Source organism: Crotalus tigris, unplaced genomic scaffold, assembly GCF_016545835.1.
Source record: "Crotalus tigris isolate CLP2741 ecotype Arizona unplaced genomic scaffold, ASM1654583v1 scf7180000020588.15403103151:6194809, whole genome shotgun sequence".
In the NCBI taxonomy this organism is placed as follows: domain Eukaryota; kingdom Metazoa; phylum Chordata; class Lepidosauria; order Squamata; family Viperidae; genus Crotalus; species Crotalus tigris.
The window spans coordinates 4,606,707-4,632,988 of NW_024098092.1; the positions used below are offsets into that span (position 1 = coordinate 4,606,707).

The 26,282-nt window shown below is 45.7% G+C and overlaps 1 protein-coding gene across 2 annotated transcripts; it reads right to left on the minus strand.

The window, feature by feature from the left end:
- Positions 1-876: 876 nt before the first annotated feature.
- Positions 877-24,859, minus strand: MEGF6 (multiple EGF like domains 6). 2 transcript variants are annotated; one of them, XM_039367844.1, is made up of 35 exons: positions 24,607-24,859; positions 21,162-21,284; positions 18,899-19,024; positions 18,270-18,392; positions 17,555-17,677; positions 16,886-17,023; positions 16,499-16,621; positions 16,250-16,372; positions 15,893-16,063; positions 15,077-15,208; positions 14,667-14,795; positions 14,067-14,195; positions 13,792-13,926; positions 12,856-12,990; positions 12,422-12,547; positions 12,196-12,327; positions 11,623-11,751; positions 10,927-11,058; positions 10,033-10,161; positions 9,552-9,680; positions 9,314-9,442; positions 9,016-9,144; positions 8,754-8,882; positions 8,284-8,412; positions 7,742-7,870; positions 7,046-7,177; positions 6,808-6,936; positions 5,920-6,048; positions 5,340-5,468; positions 4,676-4,804; positions 3,766-3,894; positions 3,513-3,641; positions 2,856-2,987; positions 2,282-2,329; positions 877-1,791 (listed from the first exon to the last, which is right to left on the minus strand). In XM_039367844.1, the coding sequence occupies exons 1-35, from the start codon at positions 24,776-24,778 to the stop codon at positions 1,757-1,759; spliced, it is 4,425 nt and encodes a 1,474-aa protein (XP_039223778.1). In that variant the 5' UTR covers positions 24,779-24,859; the 3' UTR covers positions 877-1,756. The 2 variants fall into 2 exon arrangements, with proteins under 2 accessions (XP_039223778.1, XP_039223777.1); XM_039367843.1 differs by having other exon boundaries at positions 877-2,329.
- Positions 24,860-26,282: the final 1,423 nt, after the last annotated feature.

Sequence of the window (26,282 nt, forward strand, 5' to 3'; positions counted from 1 at the left end):
AATAGAATAGAGAAAGAAGAATAGAATAGAGAAAGAAGAATAGAATAGAATAGAATAGAATAGAATAGAATAGAATAGAATAGAATAGAGAAAGAAGAATAGGATAGGATAGAATAGGATAGAATAGAATGGGACCTTGGAGGTCTTCTAGTCCAACCCCCTGCAGGAACCCCTATACAATTTCAGACAAAGGACTCTCCAGTCTCTTCTTAAAAACCTCCAGTATTGGAGCATTCACAGCTTCTGGAGGCAAGGAGTTCCACTGGTTAATTGTTCTCACTGTCAGGAAATTTCTCCTCAGTTCCAGGTTGCTTCTCTCTTTGATATTTTGGGGGTGTTTAAGACTGTGTTTTTCCATCTGGGAAAATTTTGGGGGGGTCTCCCATAATTCTCAGACTGGGGGATTCTGGGGGGCAAGAGGAGATTGGGGCTGGACTAGAAGACCTCTAAGGTCCCTTCCGATTCTTATTCTGTATTCTGCGTAACCTACGAAGAAAACTGGAATGAAGAGAACTTGGGACCCTGTAAAAAAGGTAATCCACAACTTAACAACAGTTAGTTTAGTGATTGTTCAAACTGACTTAGAACCACTTTTCACATTTACGACCGTTGTAGCCTCCTCGTGGGTCACGTGATCAAAATTCAGACACTTGGCAACCGGCATGTACTTAATCTGTTGCAATGTCCCAGAGCTAATTTGTGGTGGTAACTCAAGGATTACCTGTCCTTGCATAGCCAGCTCAGAATTTTACAGATTTTTAACTAAGGATTTCTGAATTAAACACAGCAAAAAAAAAAGTGACCATTAGAAGCAAACAAGATGGTCCAGTTCTGATTTGTTCTGGCGGATTAAAGAAATGAACAAAGGTGGTTTGGTTCTACCCCATCTGAATTTTATTTTTATTAAGCAAAATGGCCCCAAGTAGGGTTGAGCCCAATTTTTCAAACAGGTATCAAGTGCCAAAATTCATCCCTAATATTACTGCCAATTTTTTTTACCTTATATTTGTTGGGCCCCCAGATTATTAGTAAAATCTGGAGAAAGGGGGACAGATTATTATTATTATTATTTAAAAAAGTTAACAGTCCAAAGATTTAGGAAGTAACAAAATAAGCAGAATGCTTGTTCTGCTTATTTTTCTGTGACTTCCAAAATCTTTTGACTGTTAAATTACATAAATAATATTATGGTAACATAGCAAAAAAAATTGTAACTCCTTTTGAATATAAGGCAGTATATACTTGGCCCTTTTCTACAATGAGCTGTTTGTGGGGAGAGAGATATAAAATAAAATAAAAGAAACCCCCCCCCCCAAAAAAATTGCCTGGAAACGGTCGTTCCAAATTACAGTTTTTCTCCCTTAAAACTCCTTGTGACCGAGTCCTGCAGTTGTGGTCTTCTCACAAAGTTGTCAAAAAGTCTTTCACCTTTCTCCCAAGGCACACGAACTCAGTAAGGTGTCTTCCAAGATCCTCCCAACCAAATAAAATAAAGAATTTGGACCGTCGCATGGTCCCCCGGAGGTCATCTAGTCCACCCCCGCTAAATTCAGGATCTTTGAACAACTTTTAACGATTTAAAAATCTTTTTTTGGGGGGGAAACCGAGCAGAATCTTATAGGGCAATTTGAATGAATTTCGAATTAATCTCATTTGCACCAAACTCTTGCATATATCTTAACAGAACATGCAAAGTTCAAGTTGGTTTTTCTTCCGCACCACAAACCTTAGCAAAATGTTGGTTAAACTCTGAATTTTATAGCGTCTTTGTAACCTTCTCTGGAGCCAAACCTGGAAGGAGAAATATAGCAATTAGGCATCGGCCCAGATGATCCATAAGCCAGGATTCATTCCACTGAATATTTCCAAAGTTTTGATTTGGAAGTGTTCCCTGCACGTAGAAAGTTAGCTTCTCAAGGAGAGAAAAAAAAACATCCTTTTTTTTTCATGAGCCTCCTGAACCATTAAAAATCTTCTGGATCTGGATTTTGAAACAATATGTAAAAGGGATTTAAAAGTACATTAAAAGTGTCTAAGAAAGAGAGAGGAAATTGAAATGCAGGCTAAAAATTAATTTCTACTTACTAAATCAATTTTATTTCTACCTACTAAATCAATTTGCTAGCTATGCCACTTACCTTTTTTAAAAACAATTCAATTGGTCCAAAACATCTGTTTTAGGTACCCTCCCCCCTCATCTATAAACTCATCTATCTTTCTTCCATCTTTCTGATTAATTAAATTGCTGTTTTTTTTATACAAAGAAGTAGAAACCACTCACTGTGTCCGTCTTCTTGCCTTGAGTTCTCTATCAGCTGAGGTGGGCCTCCTTTGAAAGGAAAAAAAATATTAAATTTCCTCTCAGATAATACAATGTAACTTGCCTGACTGATTTTTGCAGCAGTAAAGGTGCTTGGAGGGATGGGAGACCACCAGGAAATGCCAAAGAAAGCAGAAAGTTGGAGAAAAAAAAACTTTCTGCAGCAAAGCAGGATGGTGTGCAATTTTCTGTTTTATTTTGTGCAAGCCAACGAGCGTCTCTTTTGATCAAAATGTGTAAAACGCCCTAAAGCAATTCTTGGTTTATTTAGCGTCGGGTGAAAACACGACAGAAGAGAAGTAAACATTATCAACTAAAGCAATTCGAAACGGAGTCAGCTTAATGCAGCCATCCAGTGCGTAAGAAATAGGACCTTGAGAGATCCTAAGTGGCCAATTCTGCATTTAATACCCCAGGAAGGGCTTTATTCCATATGGGCTCCCCGCAGCGAGAAAGCTAGCTTCTCAGGAAAAAAAACGATTTTAATTTTGTCTTTCTGGTGCTTGCAAGACCTCGCCCGTCAGTCCCACATTACCTTCTCGACACGTCGTTCCTATGTATCCGTGAAGACACACACAACGTCCGTTCTGGGCATCGCAAAAGGCATTAGCTGCGGAACATTGACAAGTCTCGGAACAATCCGGACCAAATTTTCCAAGCTGGCAACCTGGATTAGCAAAAGGGCATCGAAGTGCAGGATTAAATGGAGTGGCTCATTTTCCCAACTTCTGATCTAGACCCGTGTCTTGCAGAACTGACCGCTCTTCAGTTCCCTAATCCAGCTGGCTAGATCTCTGAAGGGTCCTTTAGAGGGCATTTAGTCTGCCCCGAACCACTTCTGCTTTTAGACATTTTTCCTGGCATTTCCCTGCGGATTCTCTGCGTCTTTCTCTCTCTCTCTCTCTCTCTCCCTCTCTCTCTCCCTCCCTCTCCCCCCCTCTCTCTCTTTTTGTGTGTTCCTTCCTTCCTTCCTTTGCCAAATTTCCTGAAGGCTTTGAGTGGACGGCAAACAAAATAATATTTCTAACACAAGACGGTTTTAAGAGTGCGTAAAACGTCAACAGCATCACAAGGGACGTAAAATAACACTTCCTGGCAAATCCACGGGAAATTTTGCTTCGGAAATCTGCATTTATTTATTTTCTCTCCTGCAGCCTCTTGCTAAGTCAAAGGGATCCATTTGCACACTCACCAGTGTCACACTTGGCTCCAGTTTTCCCCGGAGGGCACAGACAACGGCCGGTGGAGGGCTCGCACGGGGCTTCGCCTTCGCAACCACACACCCGTTGGCATTTTTCCCCGTATCTCCCTGCGTCGCAGCCTGCAACCGAGAAGGCAGTGCCATTTTCCTGAACAGTTTTCATTCTTGCTGCTGCTCTTTAAAAAGTCTCTTCTTGAAAAATACATTCTCTTAGATATATTTATTATATAAGAAGGCTACGGACCCTTTTCGCAGTAGCGGCCGTGAAACCCCGGAGGGCAAAGACATTCTCCGGATCCCGGATCGCACGAGGCTCCATTTTGGCAGCTGCATTGCTCTTGGCATCCGATCCCGTGGAATCCTGACGGACAGGCTGAAGGATGAGAATAGCAACAGCCCGTCTTAGACTTATAGGCCGCTTCGCAGTGCTTCACAGCCCTCTCTAAGCGGTTTATAGAGTCAGCATCTTGCCTCCCAACAATCTGGGTCCCCATTTTACCGACCTTGAAGGATGGAATGGAATGGAATGGAATGGAATAGAATAGAATAGAATAGAATAGAATAGAATAGAATAGAATAGAATAGAATAGAATAGAATAGAATAGAATAGAAATAAGGAAAGAATAGAATAGAATAGAATAGAATAGAATAGAATAGAATAATGCAGAATAGAATAATGCAGAATAGAATAGAAAATAGGAATAGAATAGAATAGAATAGAATAGAAATAAGGAAAGAATAGAATAGAATAGAATAGAATAGAATAGAATAGAATAGAATAGAATAGAATAGAATAGAAAATAGGAATAGAATAGAATAGAAGACAGAGAATAGAATAGAATAATGCAGAGTAGAATAGAACAGAAGTTGAGAATAGAATAGAATAATGCAGAATAGAATAGAAAATAGGAATAGAATAGAATAGAATAATGCAGAATAGAATAGAACAGAAGATAGAGAATAGAATAGAATAATGCAGAACAGAATAGAAAATAGGAATAGAATAGAATAGAAGATAGAGAATACAATAGAATAACGTAGAATAGAATAGAAAATAGGAATAGAATAGAATAGAATAGAATAGGAAATCAAAGGAAAGAGGCATTAAGTTCATGAAAAAAAGACCCTCGTGGAACCCAAGATTGCAGACTTACTGTGCTCGCATCGGTTCCCGTAACGGCCTTTCCCACACTGGCAGATTCCCGTGACCGGATCACAAGTCCCATTGCTTTGGCAAGTGCAGTTCAGCTGACAGTTGGCCCCATATTTCCCTGGAGGGCACCCTGGAGAGAGAGAGAGAGAGAGAGAGAATTCCTGTTTATATTACATATTTGATGCTTTATTTCACAGACTTTTCCCCGTGCTTTGAAACTCTGGTGGAATTCTGGGAGTTGAAGTCCACCCGTCTTAAATTTGCCAACATTGGGGAATGCTGGTTTAAATAAGCTGGAGGACTCTACGGTTAGATTTTTCTAGCCTACAAACACAGCAAGGAAGTGGAATTTGAAATGATAAAAAAAAAATTACAAAGCTCGGGTTTTAGAATTTGACAGTGGTTTTTTTCTCCGAGCTTGTTTCCGTTTAAATCCCGGACATTTCGTTACCAGACTAGGTAACACCATCAGTGGAATAGGTCAAGAAAATCCCACTGATGATCATTATCTAGTCTGGTAACAAAATGTTCAGGAACTAAATACAAACAAGCTCGGAGAGCAAAAAAGGGAACTGAATTGTCCAGCGGAACTCCGAGAGACAGGACTCCGTACAGACATAAACCAGGATTCGTCCAAGCCATCTTAAGAGGCAGAAAAAAAATACCTTTTTCGCACCAGGCTCCGGTCCAGCCGAGCCCGCAGAGACAGGATCCGTCTTCTGGGAGGCAGATGGCCCCATTTTGACAAGCGCAGATCTGGCTGCATTTGAACCCGTGATGATTGGCAGGGCAGCCTGTTGGAGAAGCAAACTGGGATCAGGCTGAAACCGCCCCCCCCCCCAAACTGTGGGTCGGACGCGGCTCCCGACAAGACGCAAATTCTCAAAAACATCTAAGAAGTGGCTCCGTTTGATGCCTAATGCACCAGAAATCCTTCACTTAAAAAAGGACCCGTGAGGTCATCTAGTCTAACCCACATCCCAGGATGGCCTGTTGAAAGCAGGCACAGCTCAAACGGACCGGCTTCAAGTGATTTAATGTATTTACACATTTTTTAATTTAATTTTAAAAAATTTTAATACATTCTAATCAGTTACATTTTTTAATTTAATTTCTTTCTTTCTTTTTGCCCCTAATGTTTCTTTCTCCCAAATCAGGGCGCATATTGTGGGGTGCATTCCCGCGCTTCCGAGTAAAACGAAAACCGAGCATTTTTCGGGAAGGACCCCATTGGAAGCGACTCACCGTTTTCGCATCTGGGACCGGACTTGCCAGGCGGACAAAGGCAGGAACCGGACACGGGGTGGCAAGGGATGTTTTCGCCACACGGACACGAAAGGACACAGTCGGGCCCGTAACGTCCCCTTGGACAAGCTGGGGGGGGGGGAGAGGAAGGCACAATGGCCCTTAATTGGCCTTGTCAAACGCCAAGGGGAGTTTTGATCTCCTGACTTCCCCAACATATCCCCTTGGACAGAAGCAGGTCCAAAGCAGACAAACTGGACTTTTTAGGGCAATGCATTGCAGAAATGCAACAAAATAATAAAATAAAATAAATAATAAAATTAAAATTAAATAAAATCTAAAATAAAATAATAAAATAAATAAAATAAAATAAAAAATAAAATAAAATATAAAACAAGATAAAATAAAAAAACAAAAATAAAATAAAATAAAAAATAAAATAAAATAAAATCTAATAAAATAAAATAATAAAATAAAATATAAAATAAGGTAAGATAAAATAAATAAATAAAAATAAAATAAAATAAAAATAAAGTAAAATAAAATATAAAGTAAAATATAAAATAAAATAAAATAAAATAAAATAAACAATAACAACAATAACAATAAATAAATAAGCATGGGTTGTCCTTGACTTATAACCGCTTAATGACCAAGGTTAAAATGGCACTGAAAAAGTTAACTTATGACCCATTTTTCACACTTAACAACGGTCGCAGCATCCCCTTTTTTAAAAAATCCATAAAATAGGAAAACGGAAAAAATTAAATCGTGCAATATGGGTGGGCCTCAGCGTACGACGAAACTGAGGTGGGGGTTATGATCGTATTATATCCTGGCTGTCATTAAGCGAACCGCGTCCACCTTGCAAGTAGAAATCCAGCTTACCTATGTTGCAGTCGGCTCCAATATAGCCAGCCGGACACTGGCAGGTCCCTGTGGTGGGCGCACACTGAGTGCCGTTCTTACACTGACACAACCGCTCGCAATTCGGCCCGTAGCGTCCCGACGGGCACTCTGAAAGGACAGCAAGCCGAGTTACAAAAAGGAGCTGTTAGCCGGCTTCCCTTCCGTTGCGCCCCAATTTTTTTTCTCCTATTTGCCACGCTCGCTCGTGTGAACTCACTCTGCTTGCAGCCGCTGCCGTGGTACCCTGGGGCACAGAGGCACCTCCCGGTCACCGGGTGGCAGTCGTGATTCGCACCTGCGCACCGGCAAACGTGCGCGCACTCGGGTCCAAAGGTGCCAGGGGTGCAGGCTGTGGGAGGGAAGAGGGTCCAGTTAGAATCGAACAGCATAGGAACAGAAATAAATAAGAATAGAAATAGAATAGAAATAATAATAATTAATAGAATAGAATAGAATAGAATAGAATAGAATAGAAGAATAGAATTTTCTATTCTATTCTATTCTATTCTATTCTATTCTATTCTATAATCTATTCCATTCCATTCCTTTCCATTCCAAATCATTATCAATACGATGAATGTAGAATCTCCTGCTTGAGTGGCGGGTTGGACTAGATGACCTTACAAGGTCCCTTCCAACTGTGCGATTCTAAATTCTAAATATTTTCCTGGCTGTTTTTTCCCCCACTCAGCTGCCAGGCAGAAGTCAGCTGCCAATCTGAACTTAGTTTTTAGCTCATTATTTATTATTATTATTATTATTATTATTATTATTATTATTATTAATTGAATCCTCTTGGATCAACTCCCAGACTGGATTTCTCTTCCAAGCCATCAGAGCTTGCCAGAATCCAAACCGGGCTAATTTGTCATTTTTCAAATGAAGAATCGGAGTTTTCAGCCTCCGGACTTACGCTTCTCGCATCCGTGGCCCGTGAATCCCGACGGGCAGCGGCACCAGCCGGTGATGTGGTTGCAAGGAGCCCCCAAGGGACAGTCACACTTCGTGGCACAGCCCTTCCCAAACGAACCAGGCAGACAGGCTGCGGGGGGGGGGGGAGAGGAAAAATTTGGATTTTGGCAGCCTGGAGATTGCAAATAGGAAGTAACAGCCAAGCTAGGCAATATTTCTCATTGGTTCTTGGTTGGGGGTTAATTTGAGGGGTGTTCACTACTCCTTTGCAGAGGGGTGGGCTAGATGACCCTTGGGGGGGGTCCCTTTCCATTCCTATTCTCTATAATCCTGCAATTTGGCCAACCCAGAATTCGAGATTCAAAGTGAAAGGACCCAGAAGCTTTTTATTTATTTTTTTAAGTGAAAATCCTCCGATGGAAACACAAACACTGCACCGGGGCGCAGAGCATGTGCAGAGTTCCTTCCCCCCACTCCCTTCCTCCCTCCGCCCCGTCCCCAAAAGGGTTATTCAGACAGGAACAATCCTCTTGCAGCTGTCACCTTTCTCACAACGGGATCCACGCCATCCTGGTGGACATTCACAAGCCCCCGTGACGGGATCGCACAAGACCCCATGTTCACACTCGCACGCATCCCGGCAGCCTTTCCCGTACGTCCCTTCAGGGCAGGCTGGAAAAAAAGGGGAGGAACTGCTTAAGAATTCTACTTATTGTATGTACTACTGGTACATATTATGGGAGGTTTTAACACAAAGGCCAGAGGGGCTTTTATTCAAGATGCCCTGCGGATGGGGGGGAGTTGGACTGGATGACCTCTAGGGCCCTTAGTAATTCCACTATGACCAACCGGTTTTCAATATATTCCAAGGAGTTGCACACACGCCCATCTAGGTACAGGGCCGTTGTAACTTTAGATGGACGCTAAATGAATGTTTGTAAGTTGAGGATTACTTGTAGTGACCTATCTCCCGCCGGCCACCAAGGAAAAAAGCCAATGCCGTTACGGATTACCTTCCTGGCACTTTTCACCGGTCCAACCGTCACGGCAAAGGCAACGTCCACTCTTCCCGTCACACCGGCCTCCATTTACACAGTCGCAACTCTCCCGGCAGCCCAGCCCATATTTTCCTTCGACACACTCTAAAGAAAGGAGACACCTCCGATACAGGTGGTCCTCGTCTTACGACCGCGCCAATTTCCGTCGCTAAGCTAGATCGCTGTTAACTGAGTTGGGGGGGGGGAGAAATTAAAAACCCAGATGCCTTTTCCTTACCCAGCTCACAAGCCAGCCCCATCCACCCTTCCGGACAGACGCAGTGGCCAGAAACCGGATTGCAGATTCCGCCGTTTTGGCAGAGGCATTCCTGCTGGCAGCCGGACCCGTAAAATCCTGGCGGACACCCTGCGATGGCAGAAAAAGAGAAAATGGGAAAAACAGACTGTCCCAAAGGTGCTTTTTCGAGAGGCCGCTGGACTTCGTTGTTTTTCTTTTAAAGACCCCCTCCCTTCCAGCACTGATGATGTTACCTAGCTGGGTCATGAAACGTCTGCACGGACTCCTCACAAAATACCTTGCTGGCACATGGCACCAACCCACCCTGGTGCGCAGAGGCATCGCCCCGTGACGGGGTGGCAGGAGGCTCCGTTGGCGCAGCGGCACTCCTGGCTGCAGTTCTCGCCGTAGCGGAGAGCCGGGCAACCTTCAGACAGATGAGAGAGAGAGAGAGAGAGAGAGAGGGATCCCAGTGAATGCGCCTTCGGATCCAGGCAACTAAGTGAGAGATCCTACTTTCATGCCCGGAGACGCACTCTGGTGGCAGTGTGGTCCGATCCAGCCCGCGGCGCAGCGGCAGTGGCCCGTCACAGCATCACAACGGGCTCCGTTGAGGCAGTGGCATCCATGCTGGCAGTCCAGCCCGTAAAAGCCATCGGGACAAGCTGAGAAGAGAGAATCGGGAATTCTTAGCGCCAGGGGAAGTGGCATCACCAGGGGGGGGGGGAAAGTCACGCACGGGATTCAGATAGCGGGAGGGGTGAAGAGTGAAACCGCTGCCAGCCTTGCAAGGTAGTCCCATGCCCCCTTTCCTTCTCTGGGCTCAGCTGCCTCTTTATCTGACTGTGGCCTAGTCTGTGACTCTGTCTTCTGTTCTCCCGAGGCCATTTGCAAAGTCCATCCCAATTTTTCTCCCTCCCAAATGAGGGATGGCTCAATGGGGGCGCATTCAGCCAGGCGCTGAGCCCACTTCGGCGCCTCCCAGCAGCACGCAAGAGAAGGGAAAGGCCGCCTTACCCCTCTCGCAAAACGTTCCTCTCCAGCCCGGGGCGCAAGTGCAGGTGCCGCTGACGTGGTCGCAGGCTCCTCGGTGGTGGCACTGGCATCTCCGCTGGCAGTTGGGACCGAACCAGCCTTTGGGGCACTCTTGGGTGGGAGAAGAGGGGGGGAAAATGGGGAAGGAAACGAAAGTGAAAGCGCAAGGGAGAGCAGGAGAAACAGGTGAGATGGCGGGGGGGGGGAAAAGAAGGGAGGGAAAGGGGAAGCGAAAGGAAAAGCAGGAAGAGAGGCGAGAGGTAGAAAATAAGGGGGGGGAGTGAAAGTGAAAGTAAGGATAGGAACAAAGGTGAGAGAAAGGGAGGGAGGGAGGGAAGGAAGGAAGGGAGAAAGGGCAAGTAAGAGGAGGAACCAAGGTGAGAGAGGAAAAAGAAATGAATGGGAGAGAAAGCAGGAAAAAGAGAAAGGGAAGGGTGAAAGTAAGCAGGAACAGAGGTGAGAGGTAAAGAGAAAAGGAAGGAGGGAAGGAAGGAAAGAAAAAGAGAGAGAAAGCATGAAAGCGTGAAAAAGGACGGGAGGCAAGGAGAAAAGGAAGAAAGGACAGGAAGGAGAAAAGGAAGGAAGTGAATGTGGAAAAAGCCAGCCGGAAAGAAGGGTGAAATTAAAACAGAGAAAGGAAGGAAGGATTATTTTTTTAAAAAAAGACCCAAGTGCCAAATTCGGCTAATAGGCAGGCCTTCAGGCTGGGAAGGGATAGCCTCAACTTTTCAAAACCCGCCGCTATCAAACCACAGCCGTGCGCGCTGTCGAAACTCACACCACCCCCCCCCCAGCTGAAGGGCGCCCTCCTTGCACAGACCCAAAGACAGCCAAGGGACTTTGGGGCTCCGAGTCCCCACGAAGAAGGGGACTCACTCTGATCGCAACGCAGGCCGACGTAGCCGGCTTCGCAAAGGCACTGCCCGGTCACCGGGTTGCAGCTTCTCTCGGCCCCGGAGCAGTTGCAGGGGCGGGTGCAGCCCGGACCCCAGTGTCCTGGCTCGCAGGCTGGAAAAGACCCAAGGCAGGAAGAATTAAAAAAAAAAAAAAAACGAAGGGAGGAAGGGAAAAGTGAAAGTAAGAGCAGGAGCAAAGGTGGGAGAGAAAAGGAGGGAAAGTGAAAGTGAAAGTAAGAACAGGAGCACAGGTGAGGGATAGGAAAGGAGGGAAAGTGAAAGTGAAAGACACTTAAATTAGGTCTTCTTACAGAGACAGATTTGGGTACAGCTATAATATAATCCCCCATAATAGGAAACTCTATAATAAGACATAATTTAAGGTTTCTTGACTATCTGTATTTCTATCTAGCTGTCTATGTTCGTATTTATTAGATTATTGCAATTACACCAAGAGGGCTTAACCGGTTGTGTTGTAGGACACTGGAGAAGTACAATTTTAAGCATCTTCATGGCATTTCAGGTGCTTAAAGTTATGTTTCTACAATGTCGACAACGTGGGTTTTTCCTGTGACCTTTGTGGCCTGGAAAACCTTTTGGAAAGAGAAAAAAGAGGGTCTCAGATAATCCTCAAGGTGTGCAGCAGCATTGCCAACTTTTTGTTGTTTGTTTTCACCTCTTTGGCAGCGATAGCCGGTCCATCCAGGGGCACAGCTACACTTCCCTGTTTGGGGATCGCAATCCCCTTCGTTGTCACAGTTACACTGGAGTTGGCATCCTTGCCCAAACCAGCCCGGTGGGCAGACTGAAAGGGGAAACAGGAGAAAAAAGAAAGTGGAATTATTTGTTGAAAAGATCATTCATATGTTCAAAAGGTCATTCATATGTTTCTACATCCTCCCTCCCTCCCTTTCACACGCCTCCCCCTTCCTTCCTTCCTTCCTTCCTTCCTTCCTTCCTTCCTTCCTTCCTTCCTTCCTTCCTTCCTTCCCTTCCCCCCCCCCAGAGAAGGAAATATTCAAAGGGCAGAATATTGTATTTCCTCAAAGGATCTTAAAGAGGCAGAAAAGCATGCCCAGTTTTTTCTTAATAGCCCCAAGTCTCCCTCCCCCAAGCAGAAACCAGCTCTGTTGAAATGCAGATGTAAATAATCCATTCAGGAAGGTTGGAGCTCTCCAGCTAGAAGCTTAGGAAGGTGGTCAGAGAAAAGTCACCGGAGATGGCTCTAAAAGCAACAGGAGCAGATTACCCTCTTCACAACGGTTCCCTGTGTATCCAGAGGGACACAAGCAGGCACCAGTGATGGGGTCACAACGGCCATTATTCTTGCATTCTGGACAAAGTTGTTGGCAGCCATCTCCCCAGTGGCCTTCAGGACATTCTGGAGAAGGAGGAGAAACACAACGTGGACTGAAACCTAGTAGAGTAGAGTAGAGTAGAGTAGAGTAGAGTAGAGTAGAGTAGAGTTAATTTACCTTGTTCACAAGACTTCCCAGTTTTCCCAGTTACGCAACGGCATTCCCCGGTGGACCGACTGCAAGGAGAACCATTACAAGAACAGGAGTGAAGACAATTCACTCCAAATTTCCCTTCAGAACATTCTAAAGAGGAGGGAAAAAAAGATTTTTTTAAAAAAAAAAATCTCTTCTTGTGATGTGCTGGATCAAATTCTTGCTGGGCTCCAACGTTGCCCTCCTGATCAGTGCCCCCCAAAAATTCAATTTATTCATTCACTAAGCTGTTCTTTGTCTACTTTAATTAGCTAATGAGCAGCATCCCATTGTGAACCACAAATTTTGGCAAATCCACAACTCCCCCCTCTTCTGGGATGTGACCTGGCAGAATAAATCCTACTTTTTTCTCCAATATTCTGGCTCTTCCCCAGAAGCATCGCCCAGCCCAAACTTACCTTGCTGGCACTTCTCTCCATAGTAGCCCTCTGGACACTGCTGGGGACATTCTCCACCCACGTGGTCACAGGCCAGGCCAGAGGGACACCCACACTTGTGCCTGCAGCCTGGCCCAAAACGGCCTGGGTCACACACTGTGGAACAGAAACTCCGTGTCACACCTCAAGATTAAGGGGCAACCACTCAGGAGAACATCTGGGTGGGCAAGCTGTCTGTTGTGTGTCCAACTCAAGCACAGAGAACCACCGATGGAAGGAAGGAAGGAAGGAGAAAGCGGGATAGAGAGAGAGGGAGGGAGGGAAAAAATGAAAGAGGAAGGAAGGAAGGAAGGAAGGAAGGAAGGAAGGAAGGAAGGAAGGAAGGAAAAAGCAGGAGAGTGGGAGGAAAAGTGGAAGGAAGGAAGGAAGGAAGGAAGGAAGGAAGGAAGGAAGGAAGGAAGGGAAGGAAGGAAGGAAGGAAGGAAGGAAGGGGAAAGCAGGATAGAGAAGGGGAGAAAAAATGAAAGGAAGGAACGAAGGAAGGAAAAAGTAGGAGAGAGGGCGAGAGGAAAAGTGAATAAGGAAGGAAAGAAAGAAAAAGAAAGAGAGAAAGAAAGAAAGAAGGAAGGAAGGAAGGAGATGGGAGTTGGTCCCAAAACATTGGAAGACACCAGGTTTTCCCCTTCTACATCCAAATATAAATCAGAAGGTCTTGGGTTCAAATTTTCCTACACCCTTACCCCATCAGACCACGGAAGGCAATCGCCCAACAGGTTCCGAACTGGGCGCAACACACCACACAACGAAAGCAAACCCAGGATACATCGAACCCAGCTTGGCCCATTGTGTGAACGCAGCCCCCAGCTCGTCACCCATCCAGCTCCGATCCAGCCAGGAACCGGGTCAGCTGATCGGCACCCTCTCGCCCATCTTCCCCCCCCCCCGACCCCAACTTACTCGCTTGGCACTTGTCCCCTTGATACCCAGGCTTGCACACACAAGCGCCGTCTCGCTTGTCGCAGTGCTGTGTGTTGGCTTGCACGCAGCGGCACTCCTCCGAACAGCCGGTCCCGTATGCCCACTTTGGGCAAGCTGAAAAGAGGGCAAGGACGGGGGATCAAGGGGGTCTGCCGGGGAGTGTCTCTCTCTCCCCCCCCCCCTCTCTCTCTCTCTCTCTCTCTCTCTCTCTCTCTCTCTCTCTCTGGAGCAGCTGCCACCCCAGGGACACTGACCTAGATGGCAGAAGCGGCCGTAGCGTCCCGGATCGCAGAGACAGTTGCCGAAAACCCAGTGGCATCGTCCCCAGTTGGCGCACTGGCATTTTTTCCCGCAGTTTTTCCCAAAGAATCCTCTCGGACAGACTGAAAGAGACAAGCCAGCCAAGGGAGGGAAGTTGTGAAGGAGAGACAAACAGAGGCCCAATTCAACACATCTCGCTTAGCGACAGAAACTTTGGGCTCCGTTGTGGTTATAAGTCGGGGACTACCTGTGCCCACTTTAGCCATATTCCCCCCAGGGTCAGCAAGACTCCTTGATGGCCGTCAACTGGAGGACCGCCTGGAATTCAATGGGGCATTCCCAGGACCAGTGTTTCTCAACCTTGACCATTTTAAGGCATGTGGACTTCAACTCCCAGAATTCCACAGCCTGCTGTGGAATTCTGGGAGTTGAAGTCCACATGCCTTAAAATGGTCAAGGTTGAGAAACACTGATTCTATTCGGAGGAATCTAAGGTTGGAGAGGGGGGGTTCATCAAGAATCCAGGTTTTTTGGGGGGTCAGCCGGGAAAGACGTCCGGAGTACATCTGGAGGGAGGAGTGTTGCCGTCTTACCGTCTTCACAGAGCTCCCCACTGGCTTCGGGGGGGCAGCGGCAGGCGCCCGTCACCGGATGGCAGCTGCCTCCATTTTGGCAGGGACAGGCGGAGCTGCAATCCTTCCCAAACGTCCCTTTGGGGCAGGCTGTGAAGAGGAAGACTAGTGGTGACTCCCATAATCCCCTGCTAAGCCTCGAGACCCAATCTCAGCTTTTCATTTGGACCAATGGACGGACTTCAACTCCCAGAATTCCCCAGCCAGCGTAATAGGTTTACTTTCGTTCCCAGAATTCCCCAGCCAGCCTGCTGTGTGGACGTCAACTCCCAGAATTCCCCAGCCGACCTGCTTCTTTCCCACCCCGCACTGCTGCTTCCGGGGCCCTTGTCTGTCACCGGGGACGCAAAGGGGATCCCTGGGAGACTCACTTTCGTTGCACAGCAGCCCCCTCCATCCATCGGCACAGATGCAGCCGGTCCGGTGCTGGTTGCACCGGCCGCCGTTCTGGCATCTTTTGCAAGAGAGGCTGCAGTTGGGGCCAAAGGTGTCGTCCAGGCAGACTGCGAGGAGCAGGGAGAGAGGGAAAGAAAAAGAGGAAATATTACAGGGGAGGTTGCAAGCCGGAAAGTGCTTTCCTTTCAAGGAAGGAAGGAAGGAAGGAAGGAAGGAAGGAAAGAAAGAAAGAAAGAAAGAAAGAAAGAAAGAAAGAAAGAAAGAAAGAAAGAAAGAAAGAAAGAGGAAGGAAGGAAGGAAGGAAGGAAGGAAGGAAGGAAGGAAGGAAGAAGAAAGAAAGAAGAAGGAAGGAAGGAAGGAAGGAAGAAAGAAGAAGGAAGGAAGGAAGAAGAAAGAAAGAAAGAAGAAGGAAGGAAGGAAGGAAGGAAGGAAGGAAGGAAGGAAGGAAGGAAAGAAAGAAAGAAAGAAAGAGGAAGGAAGGAAGGAAGGAAGGAAGGAAGGAAGGAAGAAGAAAGAAAGAAGAAGGAAGGAAGGAAGGAAGGAAGGAAGAAAGAAGAAGGAAGGAAGAAGAAAGAAAGAAAGAAGAAGGAAGGAAGGAAGGAAGGAAGGAAGAAAGAAGAAGGAAGGAAGGAAGAAGAAAGAAAGAAAGAAGAAGGAAGGAAGGAAGGAAGGAAGAAAGAAAAAGAAAGAAAGAAAGAAAGAAAGAAAGAAAGAAAGAAAGAAAGAAAGAAAGAAGGAAAGAAAAAAAGAAATAGACAGCCAGGCTTTTGGCAGTTCATCTCGGCACCTACTGAACGTCTCCGAGACAGTGTGTTCCCCTCTGGCTTCAGCCCCCTCTCCCTCTTCATCCTCGTAGTCTTCCTCAAAAAGCTGGCTGAGCTTCTCCTGGAAAAGAGCCACGTGGGGGAGGGGACGGATCACTGGCCGCCGTCCATCCACGGCTTCCGTGGGCTTCTCCAGGGCTGCGGAGGTGGGAACAGAGAGGACTAGAAACATGAGCAGAGCAAATGCACCAAACCAGCCTTAAAACAGCCCTCTACAATGTCCCTCGGTCAGCATCGGAGGGCGAAATTTATTTCGCTCTTCCGGGGGGGGGAGAACTCAAGAGCCGGGTTCAAGTCCTCCCGTCCCACAGAGGCCACACTCACAGAGGCAGCTTCTACGATCTTCGCCGAGTTTGAACCCGATCCGGCAGCTGCAGAGAAAGGAGCCCGCCAGATTCCGACAAAAGTGTTCGCAGCCGCCGTTATTGGCCGAACACTCGTCCAGGTCTGTGTGTATGTGTGAAAAAATAAAATAAAACCGGAGTCAACTTGCAAACGGATTCCTGCCCGGGATAAGGTGTATGTGTGGGGGTCAGACTAGATGACCTCTGAGATCCCTTCCGCTCAACCTACCGTCGCAACTGCAGCCTGCGGGGTTGAGCTGATAGCCGGCATAACAAACACACTCGTATCCGCCGGGATAATTGTAACACCCTTGTTGGCAGCAGTGTGTGCCCGCGCTGCATTCATCGGTATCTGGAAAGAGAGGGACCTTCAGGTTGTGCTGCTGTGACACTTACACACATCACAAGCGACGTTGTGTGGTTGAATTTCCGCCCCCCACTTTGGATTTCCCCCCCCCAAGTCAGCTGAAAAAAAAAACCCCACAACTATTACTAACAAAAAAAAATTTGCAAACGAATGCCCAGGCAGAATTTGGGAAGTAGCCCAGTGTGGCAAAATCGCCCTTGCACAAAGTTGTGTTTTTCTCGACGACAAAATTGAGCCACGATTGTTCACCGACGCAAGTCTTTTGGTCTTCATCCAGGCTGTATCCGAAGCTGCAGCTGCAGGCCGGGCCGGCGCTGGTGTGATGGCACAAGTGGGAACAGCCCCCGTTGTTGGTTTCGCAGCTGTTCACGATTTCCATCTCTATTCCTGGGAGGAAATTAAGAGGGTGGAAAATAAATCTAAACAAAACTGGGGTCGCAAAGTCGCTTGCAGATCCGTCCCAAACCCAGTCCAAATTTTGCCAAATTTTCCCCGTCCTTTCCAGGTTTGGAAAGTGGCTAATTCATCTAAGTGACGTTCCTCTAACACGGGGAGATTCGATTTATATTGGCTTGAGGAGCACGGGGCTGGACTAGAAGACCTCCAAGGTCCCTTCCAGCTCTAGGCTGATCGATTGAAATGGTCTAGGGTTTCCTGCCTGAGCAGGGGGTTGGACTAGAAGACCTCAAAGGTCCCTTCCAACATCATCATCATCATCATCATCATCATCATTATTATTATTATTATTATTATTATTATTATTATTACCCCTTCTCACAATCGCAAACGGGAGAGTTTCTCTTTCAATTTAATTTTTGCAATCTAATTGAAGCGTTCGCTCGCACTGTTCCTTGATCTTTTTGCAATCTCTGTGGATGAATTCTTTATATATATATTCTTGCAATAGGTAAAACTCACGGTAACACTGCTTGCCTTCCGCTCCGAGTTCGTAGCCACGGTGGCACAAACATTTGTAGGAACCGTGAGTATTCAGACATTGGTGCGCACACATTGCCATCCCCGTCACACATTCATCTATATCTGGGTTAAAAGGAGCAACACGAGAAAATGATCTGCCGTTTGAGGATGCCTGAATGTTTATCAATATTGTAATGAAGATGTGCGTAAAAAGGGAAGTGTTTGATTATATTTAATCTATTGGTGTTCAGATCGCAATCAAACGCGCTGTGTTTATTTTCGTCTTTCCTTTTCAATATGGAGAAATGATAATAATCTTAACTGATCAAGGAGAGAAGCAACCTGGAATTAAGGAATTAAGTGAGGACAATCAACCAGTGGAACAGCTTGCCCCCAGAAATCGTGGATGCTCTGTCACTGGAGATTTTAAAGAAGAAACTGGACAATCACCTGTCTGAGATGGTATAGGTCCTCCTGCTTGAGCAGGGGGCTGGACTAGAAGACCTCCAGGGTCCCTTCCAGCTTCTATTCTATTCTATTAATACAAAATAATCTACTAAAGACCCAAACATTTATCGTATAACAAGCACAGAGACAATCTCGTTAAGTTCTAGATGAAGAAACCAACGGCTGCTACAGCACATTTATTAACGCTGACATTTTAAATTATAATTAAAATTGATCGTAATGGTTCCTTTCGACAAACCTTCCTTACCTTGGCAGGTTTTGCGATCCGGGCCCAGTCGGTAGCCTGGGTGGCATTCGCAGCGCGCCACCCCATTGTGATTGTGGCATTTGTGCATGCAGGCTCCGTTCTGGGTGGCGCATGGATTCCTCACTGGGAGACAGAAGGAGTCGCGTGTTAATTGTGGGAACCTAACAGGCGTTACGCCTGAATGAATGAAACCAGGGGGAAAAATAATAATAATGATAATGATAATTACGATAATATTAATAACAACGACAATGGTGGTAATAATAATAACAACAACAACAACAACGAGCTGGAAGGGACCTTGGAGGTCTTCTAGTCCAGCCCCCTGCTCAGACAGGAAACCCTATAGTCACCCTTTCAGACAAATGGTCGTCCAGTCAGAACAAAGCTAGAGAATATATCAGAAGAGCACCAAGAACGAGCGAGAAAGGAGCATCAGCTTGTTTGCTTTAAACATTTAATTCATCAGTCTAGTCCTCAATGCAATACTCTAGTCCTCTGTGTATCCAATCTAAAAGAAAGATTGTTTCAGAAAAAGGAGCAGCCATGTAAATTTACAGGTATATCCTTTGATTAATTTTATTATTATTTTAGGCTTCTGGGGTTCTCCCGGAGTTTGGGGGACTCACCCACGCAGTGTCTTCCGTCCTCTTTCAGCTGATAATTGGGCCGGCATTGGCACCGGTGCTGCGAAAAGCTGAGCTGCACGCAATCATGTTCACACCCTCCGTTGTTGATGGCACAGGGGTTGCTAGCTAATGGGGGGGGGGAGAAAGAAAAGAAAAGGGTCACAGGGGTGAAAGTCCAACAGGTGCAGCCACAGACACACCAACCAGGCTGGAGTACAACTGGTGGAGCCACACAAACGAGCCAGGGGCTTCTCTTTATCCTAAAGGGGAGATGTGACTTTCAGCAGAAATAAAACTCATTTCTTAAAACCATCGAACGAGCAATCCAATCCACTGCTAATGTTAAAACAATTTTAACCGTAGAAAAATGGTGTTCGAACTCCATAGCAGTGTTTTTTTTCAAAACTAGGTGGAGTTCAATACCCAGAATTCCCCAGCCAACTGTAACCCAGCTAGGAATTCTGGGAATTGGTCTACCTATCTTAAAGTTATCTTCCTTCCTTCCTTCCTTCCTTCCTTCCTTCCTTCCTTCCTTCCTTCCTTCCTTCCTTCCTTCCTCTCTCCCTCTCTTTCTTTCTTTTCTTTTTCTTTCATTCTTTCATTTATTCATCTCTCTCTCTCTCTCTCTCTCTCTCTCTCTCTCTCTCTCTTTCTTTCTTTCCTTCTTTCTTTCTGATGTGGCCAAAAGCCAAATTTGATCCATGCATAATAGAAGCGTTTCTAGCCGGAAGCTTTCTACTGAGCCACAACCAGAGACATTTTTACACAACCCCTTTGTGTTTTTGTGTGACAGAAGCTTTTACAGACAAAAAAAAACCACTGCTAAACTCCCAGCTAAGAATGAACATCAAAGCCTGTGCTCAGCTCACTATAAACCGCAGAATAATATTATAATAAATTCAATCCAGGCTAGCAAAATTCCCTTTTGGGTTTTTGACCTCCTGCAAAAATAAAATGCAACTTCTGCAAATAGAGGAACATACATTTTATATGTGGTACAAATCCATGTATTAAATTGCAGCTAGGAAAGGGTCTTTTTTTTCTCCCCTGAATACCATGTGGGATTTTTGTTTTTTTAAAAAGATATTGACTTATTCAAAACACGGAAGCATTCCCACAATTTGATTAGTTGTCCTTCCACTGAAGGGTTCAAAAGAGAGAGAGAGAGAGAGAGAGAGAGAGAGAGAGAGAGAGAGAGAGAGAGAGAGAGAGAGAAACAGAGAGAGAGAGAAAGAGAAAGAAAGAGAAAAAGAAAGAGAGAAAAGAGAGAGAGAGAAAAGAGAGAGTGAGAAAGAGAGAGAGAAAGAAAGAGAGGGAGATTATCTTTCTTGAAATGAAAATCGTGCGGGCATTGAAGCAATTAAAAAGAATTTAAGTTTTCATCCGTGGCGGTGAAGATCAGTAAGTTTGCAAAGATATTTTGGTGCTTTTCAAATTTAGACTTTGCGTTTCCTGCTATTTTTTTTTTTCTTGGCGCCTCCTGAAATGTTGCAGTTTTCCGAGGGGATCATTTCTCCCACCCACCCAAACTTATGCTCACCCCATCTGAACCTCGACGGTTTTTCCAAACTGCGTCGGCCAAAATGTACACATTTTGTTTGCATTGCCCCTGGCCCTGAGGAAATTCCAGCCCGGGACAGATAATGAGGACCAGACGCTTGGCAAAAGATAAAACTCAAACAGACACCGAGAATTGAAGCTGAAAAACTCTGAAGAGGGGAGAAGGGAAAATAAAATCACGATTTATGCACCCTTTGGGGCCCCAAAAGTCGAGGACGAAAAGGGGGATCCTCAAAACGGAAAGAAAAAAGAGAAGCAAAGTTTCCACTCTGAAGCCGATGTTTTAAAAGGGCTAGTTTGGTTTTTCTTTTTAGATTCTGCCTTGCTGATCTACGTTTAATGTCTTGATTTCTGACTGTAGTTTTTAGCCAAAATTCCTGTAAAAGTTTGTGTGTAAGGGGGAGAGAGAAATCAGTCCATATTTCTTCCTGTTGCAGTGTTGCAGTGAACATGTTTCTAGATTAGAAGTCTGAATAATGAGGCTTAAATCTCCTCTCTGCCCAGAAACCTTAATTTTGTATCTTTTTTCTTTCCTTCCTTCCTTCCTTCCTTCCTTCCTTCCTTCCTTCCTTCCTTTCCTCCCTCCCTCCTTCCCTCCCTTTCTTCTTTACTTAAATGCCTTAAAAAAGAGACAGGCCCCATCCGTCCACGGGATTTTCCCACAATGCATTGCTGGGGATGCTCCAAAGCCCACCAGACTTACGGAGACACGTCCGTCCGTCCGCGTGGAGACGAAAGCTCGTCTTGCACTCGCAGTGATAGCTCCCCGGGGTGTTGACACATCTGTGCTGGCAGCCCCCATTGTGAGTTTGGCACTCGTCCACATCTGGAAGGGAAACAAGATGGAAGCAACAACAAGCTTCGACGGCCAAGACTCCCACACACACACACACACACGCACACAATTGTCTCTGGGTGTCAACACAGGTGGCTGGTCAAAGCAAAAGTCACAAAACAAAACAAGGGGGGGGGATTAGAAGGGAAAATTCTCCTTCCTTCCTTCCTTCCTTCCTTCCTTCCTTCCTTCCTTCCTTCCTTCCTTCCTTCCTTCCTTCCTTCCTTCCTCCTTTTCTTCCTTCCTTCTACTTTCCCCTTCTCTCATTCTTTCTTTTTTCTTTCTTTCTGTTTTTTCCTTCCTTTCTTTCCTTCCTTCCTTTCTTCCTCCTTTTCTTCCTTCTTTCTACTTTCCCCTTCTCATTCTTTCTTTTTTTCTTTCTTTCTGTTTTTCCTTCCTCTTTCCTTCCCATCTTTCCTTAACCTTTCTCCTTCCTTCCTTTCTTCCTCCCTCCCTCCCCCCTTCCCATCTTCCTTCCCTTCTTTCTTCTCCTACTTTTCCTTCCTTCCTTCCTTCCTTCCTTCCTTCCTTCCTTCCTTCCTTCCTTCCTTCCTTCCTTCCTTCCTTCCTTCCTCCAAGGTCCCTTCCAGCTCTTATTCTGATTGATTGATTGATTGATTGATTGGTTGATTGAAATGGTAGGGTCTCCTGCTTGAGCAGTGGGTTGGACTAGAAGACCTCCGAGGCCCCTTCCAGCTCTACTCTGATTGATTGATTTCTCAGTTGGAAAAAAAAAATTGCTACCAGATTCTTGATTTTTTTTTTTTTTTTTTTTTTGCTACTGCAAAGTAATAAATCTCTCCACCGATAATGTCCATCCAGATGTAGGAACACAGTCAATTTCAAGCAAGAAAGCCAGAAATTATCTGTCTTTTTTTTTCCTTGGCCTTCTATTAAATAAAATGAACTTGGAAACAGTCTGGACTAATTTTGATCACTGTCTATAAAATAAATTTCCAAGCCTTTTTTTTTTTTTTTTTACTCCTTTGGGTAAATTCCAAAGTTCTAAAATGTTGTCAACTCTCTTACGTGTGTGTGTTTTTTTCTTCTTCTGTAGATTAGCTACAAAGAATAGAAATATTTTTGAGTTAAAAAAAAAAGAAGGAAAGCTAAGATTAATAGCAAACATGTTTCTACATAAGGGGTAAACAGACCCAATCAGAAAACATCAACAAATGACACACTGTGGTTTGAGTCACGGTGGGTTCATGATGGTCTGTTCCAGAGGCAAAACGGTTGAATTGTAAAATGTGAACATATTCAGGGTTTTAGAAGTCCGGCTTGCACTACAGTTAAGCGAGCACCATTTTTGTATTGTATTTTTTTATTTTACTTTTTGCAACCCTCGTATAAATCTATTAATTTGGCTTTCTGCAACCGAGGAAAACTGGCAGATGTGGAGAAACAGAGAGAGAGAGAGAAAAAGAAGGGCACAGCTTCCAAATCTGGGATATGCATGATGGAGAAACGGATGAGGGGGAGGATGGCAAAATTACTAGGGATGGCAAAATTGACATGCTTGATTAAAGGAAGAACAATAACTATGTTTATTAGTGCTGAAAAGAAACGAACATGATACATGGCTTTGGGGCTTAAACGGGGTAGATTATGGGGTGGGGGAAGGAAATTGTGTTGTAATCTGAGAGAGGGGTGTTAAACTATACATGTAATTGCTCTTAAGAAGACTGACAGCCATCCCTTTATTTTCTTCCCTCTTCCTTCAATTCGTTTCTCTCGCTCCCTTCCTTTTTTCCTTCCTTCCTTCATTTTTTCCTTCCTTTTTTCTCCTTCCTTGCCTTGTTTCTCTCCTTGCTCCTTCTCCTTCCTTCCTTCCTTCCTTCCATCTTTTCTTCTCTTACTTTCCCCTTCTTTTTCTTTTTTTCTTTCTTTCCTCTTTCTTTTTCTTTCTTTCTCTCTCCCTCCCTCCTTTCCATCTTCCTTCCCTTCTTTCTACCTTCTCCTACTTTCCCTTCCTTCCTTCCTCCCCTCCTTCCTTCCTTCCATCTTTTATTCTCTTACTTTCCCTTTCTCCTTCCTTCCTTCCTCCCTTCCCATCTTCCTTCTACTTTCCTTCTCTCATCTTCCTTCCTTCTTTTTTTCTTTTTCTTTCTTTTTCTTTCTCCCTCCCTCCTTTCCATCTTCCTTCCCTTTCTTCCTTCTCCTACTTTCCCTTCCTTCCTTCTTTCCTCCCTCCCTCCCCCTTTTATCCCTCCTTCTCCCGTCCCTGCCCCATTCCTTTCTTTGAAAACCGTAGGATCCCTTATTGAGGACCTTGGTGGATGAGAAAGAGGACTGAACATCCTTAAAGTGATGATTATATTTGTTTTAAGAGGAAAGAGTACAAAAACACGCTCCAGCTGATCATTCCCCCCCCCCTTTGTTTCTGCAGCCACATCTAGTTAAGACAGCACACTCCTCTGCGTGTGTGTGTGTGTGTGTGTGTGTGTGTGTGTGTGTGTGTTTCCTCCTTTCTATTTTTTTGTTTAGCTCCCCAGGCTGCCCCACACCATCTCAGCCCTGGAATTGAACGTCTGGCTGGCTGCCCTCTTGGCTGCCCGCCTGCCCGCCCGTCTCTCGCCAAGCGTCTCCAGTCCACTGAACCTGGACCACTCAGCCTTGGCTCTCCCGCTGCTGCTGCTGCGGGGTTTTGTGTCCTGCAGGGAAAGGTCTGCCTCTGTCTCTAAAAAAAAGCTGGGATGGCGATCCTGGTTTAAAAAGAGGGAGGATGGGGGAGACCGAGTTTAGCAGGCAGGTTGGGTGCAAAGAGAGTTTGGGTTTTCTTTTCTCTCCCCCCCCCCCACATCTCTCCTGTCTTTGGCTTTGGAGTTTCACATCGGGTGGCAAAACGACTGAGCCGGGAGGGACCCACGAGGGCATCTAGTCCAACCCCCTTGGGCCGGGTGACCTTCCAACCTCTGTTTGAAGGCCTGCAGGGAAGGAAGACTTGAGGCTGAACATCTCCACGTCTTCAGAAGGATTGGATTCCCGGAAGCAGCATCTCTGAATTGCCTCCAATTAAACCCCTGAAGCAATCCTCAAATTGGGAGTTTTTTTTAAAGAAGAGATTGGACAACCATTTGACAGGAATAGAATACGGTCTCCTGCTTGAGCAGGGGGTTGGACTAGAAGACCTCCAAGGTCCCTTCCAGCTCTATTCTGACTGATTGATTGAAATGTCCAGGATCTCCTGCTAGAGCAGGGGGTTGGACTAGATGACCTCCAGGATCCCTCCCAACTCCGCTATTCTCTTCTCCGGTAACAGAGACAGCCCCTTCTCTGGACCGCAGCTTACTTTGGGCAGCAGCTCACTCACCTGGCCTGCTCTCCGAGCGTCCCACGCCGCCGTAGCCCACCTGCCCCCCGTAGCAGGGGAGGCAATTCTTCCAGAGGTACCGATGGTGCAGGGCGGAAGCCGGGGGTCCCCCCATCCAGACCACCAGGGTCCAAAGCGTCCATCCGCAGAGCCTCCCCGTTCCTCCTCGCATCCTGCAAAAACGGCTCCTGCCACTCAAGCAGACTCTTCAGCAACTGAGCCAGTGTTCATCCTCCTCTCCCCTTCACGGTGGCGGGACCCCTCCCCACTGCATGCCTTTCCTCTCCCCCCCCCCAAAAAAAAGCCCATGTCAAATTTCCCAGTTCAGCTGAGAGTTTTGCAGCCTGCTGCTTCCATCAACTCAGCCCCTTTTGCAGGTTAGAAGAATATATATATATATATACACCTCTTCTAGCCCACCCACCCTCCTCCTCCTCCTCTCCCCACCTCGCCTGCACACACACACACACACAAAAACACACGACACAAATATAAGTGCGCAGAGCAAAGGAATTTATTATTATTATTTTTTTGGCTGATGGACTTGGAGGTTGTTTTTTTTAAAAAAAAAAAACGCATTCTTGGCCGGTGTTCAAACTGGAATCTCACATCTTGGCCATGTCAACAATCAAAGGGGCTGGAAAGCGGGGCTGGTGGGAGGGGGGGGAGCGGAGGGGAACTTAAATTAAATCCACATTTTGGAAAGTCCTGAATGGCTCAACCACAATGAGGTGATTGTGGGTTGTTTTTTTTTTTCCACTGAGCGGAGGAGTATCCCTGGAACTCAAGAGGCCAAATGTTATAAATCAGGGGTCTTTAAACTTGGGCCTTTGATGACTGATGGACTTCAACTCCCAGAATTCCTCAGCCAGGGCTGAGGAATTCTGGGAGTTGAAGTCCACCAGTCATCAAAGGCCCAAGTTTGAAGACCCCTGTTCTAAATCCAACAGGCAGGCGGGGGTCTTAATGACCAAGCAGGGGGAAATAGTCCTCGATTTACAACGGGGTCCTTTAGTGACCGTTCAAACTTGCAACGGCACCGGGGAAAAAAAGGGGGACTGAGGCCCGTTTTTCAGGCTTACGACCCATTGTAGGATCCCCACAGGCAGATCCTGGGGTCTTCTGGACATGGTGGTGTGTCTCTTGGCTGAGCCACAATTTTTTTTTCCCCGTCAGTGTTTTTCATTCAACGAAAAGAATTGATAGGGCTTCCTGGCTCTCCATTTCAGATTTCTCCCCATGGGTTGAGAGTCTCTTGCCCCAAAAAGCCCCCTCCCCAATGCGTGATGGATCATCAGCAAATATTAAATCTGCAGAGAGCAAATTAAAGCACATAAATCCACAGAGTGACATTCCAATTGTTTTGCTTGGGCTCCAAATAAGCTTGGAGTTCGCCAACTCTTCCGAAGATCTCCTGGCTTCCCAAAAAATTTTTTCCACACGCCAAAAAATGGAAAAATAAAAATCGATCCATTTCGGGTGAGGGAGGAGGGGATGGAGAAGAGGAGGAGGAGGTGATGGATGAGAGGAGTAAGAGCTTTTTATTTCCCATGTTCCTTTCCTTTGTCTAGCCTCCTCCTTCTCCTGTTCCTAAAAACATTTAATTCTTTTTTTTAAAAAAAGACCAGAAGCTTCCCACTTTGTCAATCCCAGTGAAGCATCTGCAAATGACCTCC

Coding starts and splice junctions, on each gene's coding strand:
- MEGF6 (XM_039367843.1), bottom strand. CDS start 24,778: ATGCGAGGAGGAACGGGGAGGCTCTGCGGATGGACGCTTTGGACCCTG. Junction 15,209..15,892: donor CACTGTCTCGGAGACGTTCA/GTAGGTGCCGAG, acceptor TGCTCCTCGCAG/TCTGCCTGGACGACACCTTT. Junction 11,059..11,622: donor CGGCTATCGCTGCCAAAGAG/GTGAAAACAAAC, acceptor GGTCTTTTCCAG/CCTGCGAGCCAGGACACTGG.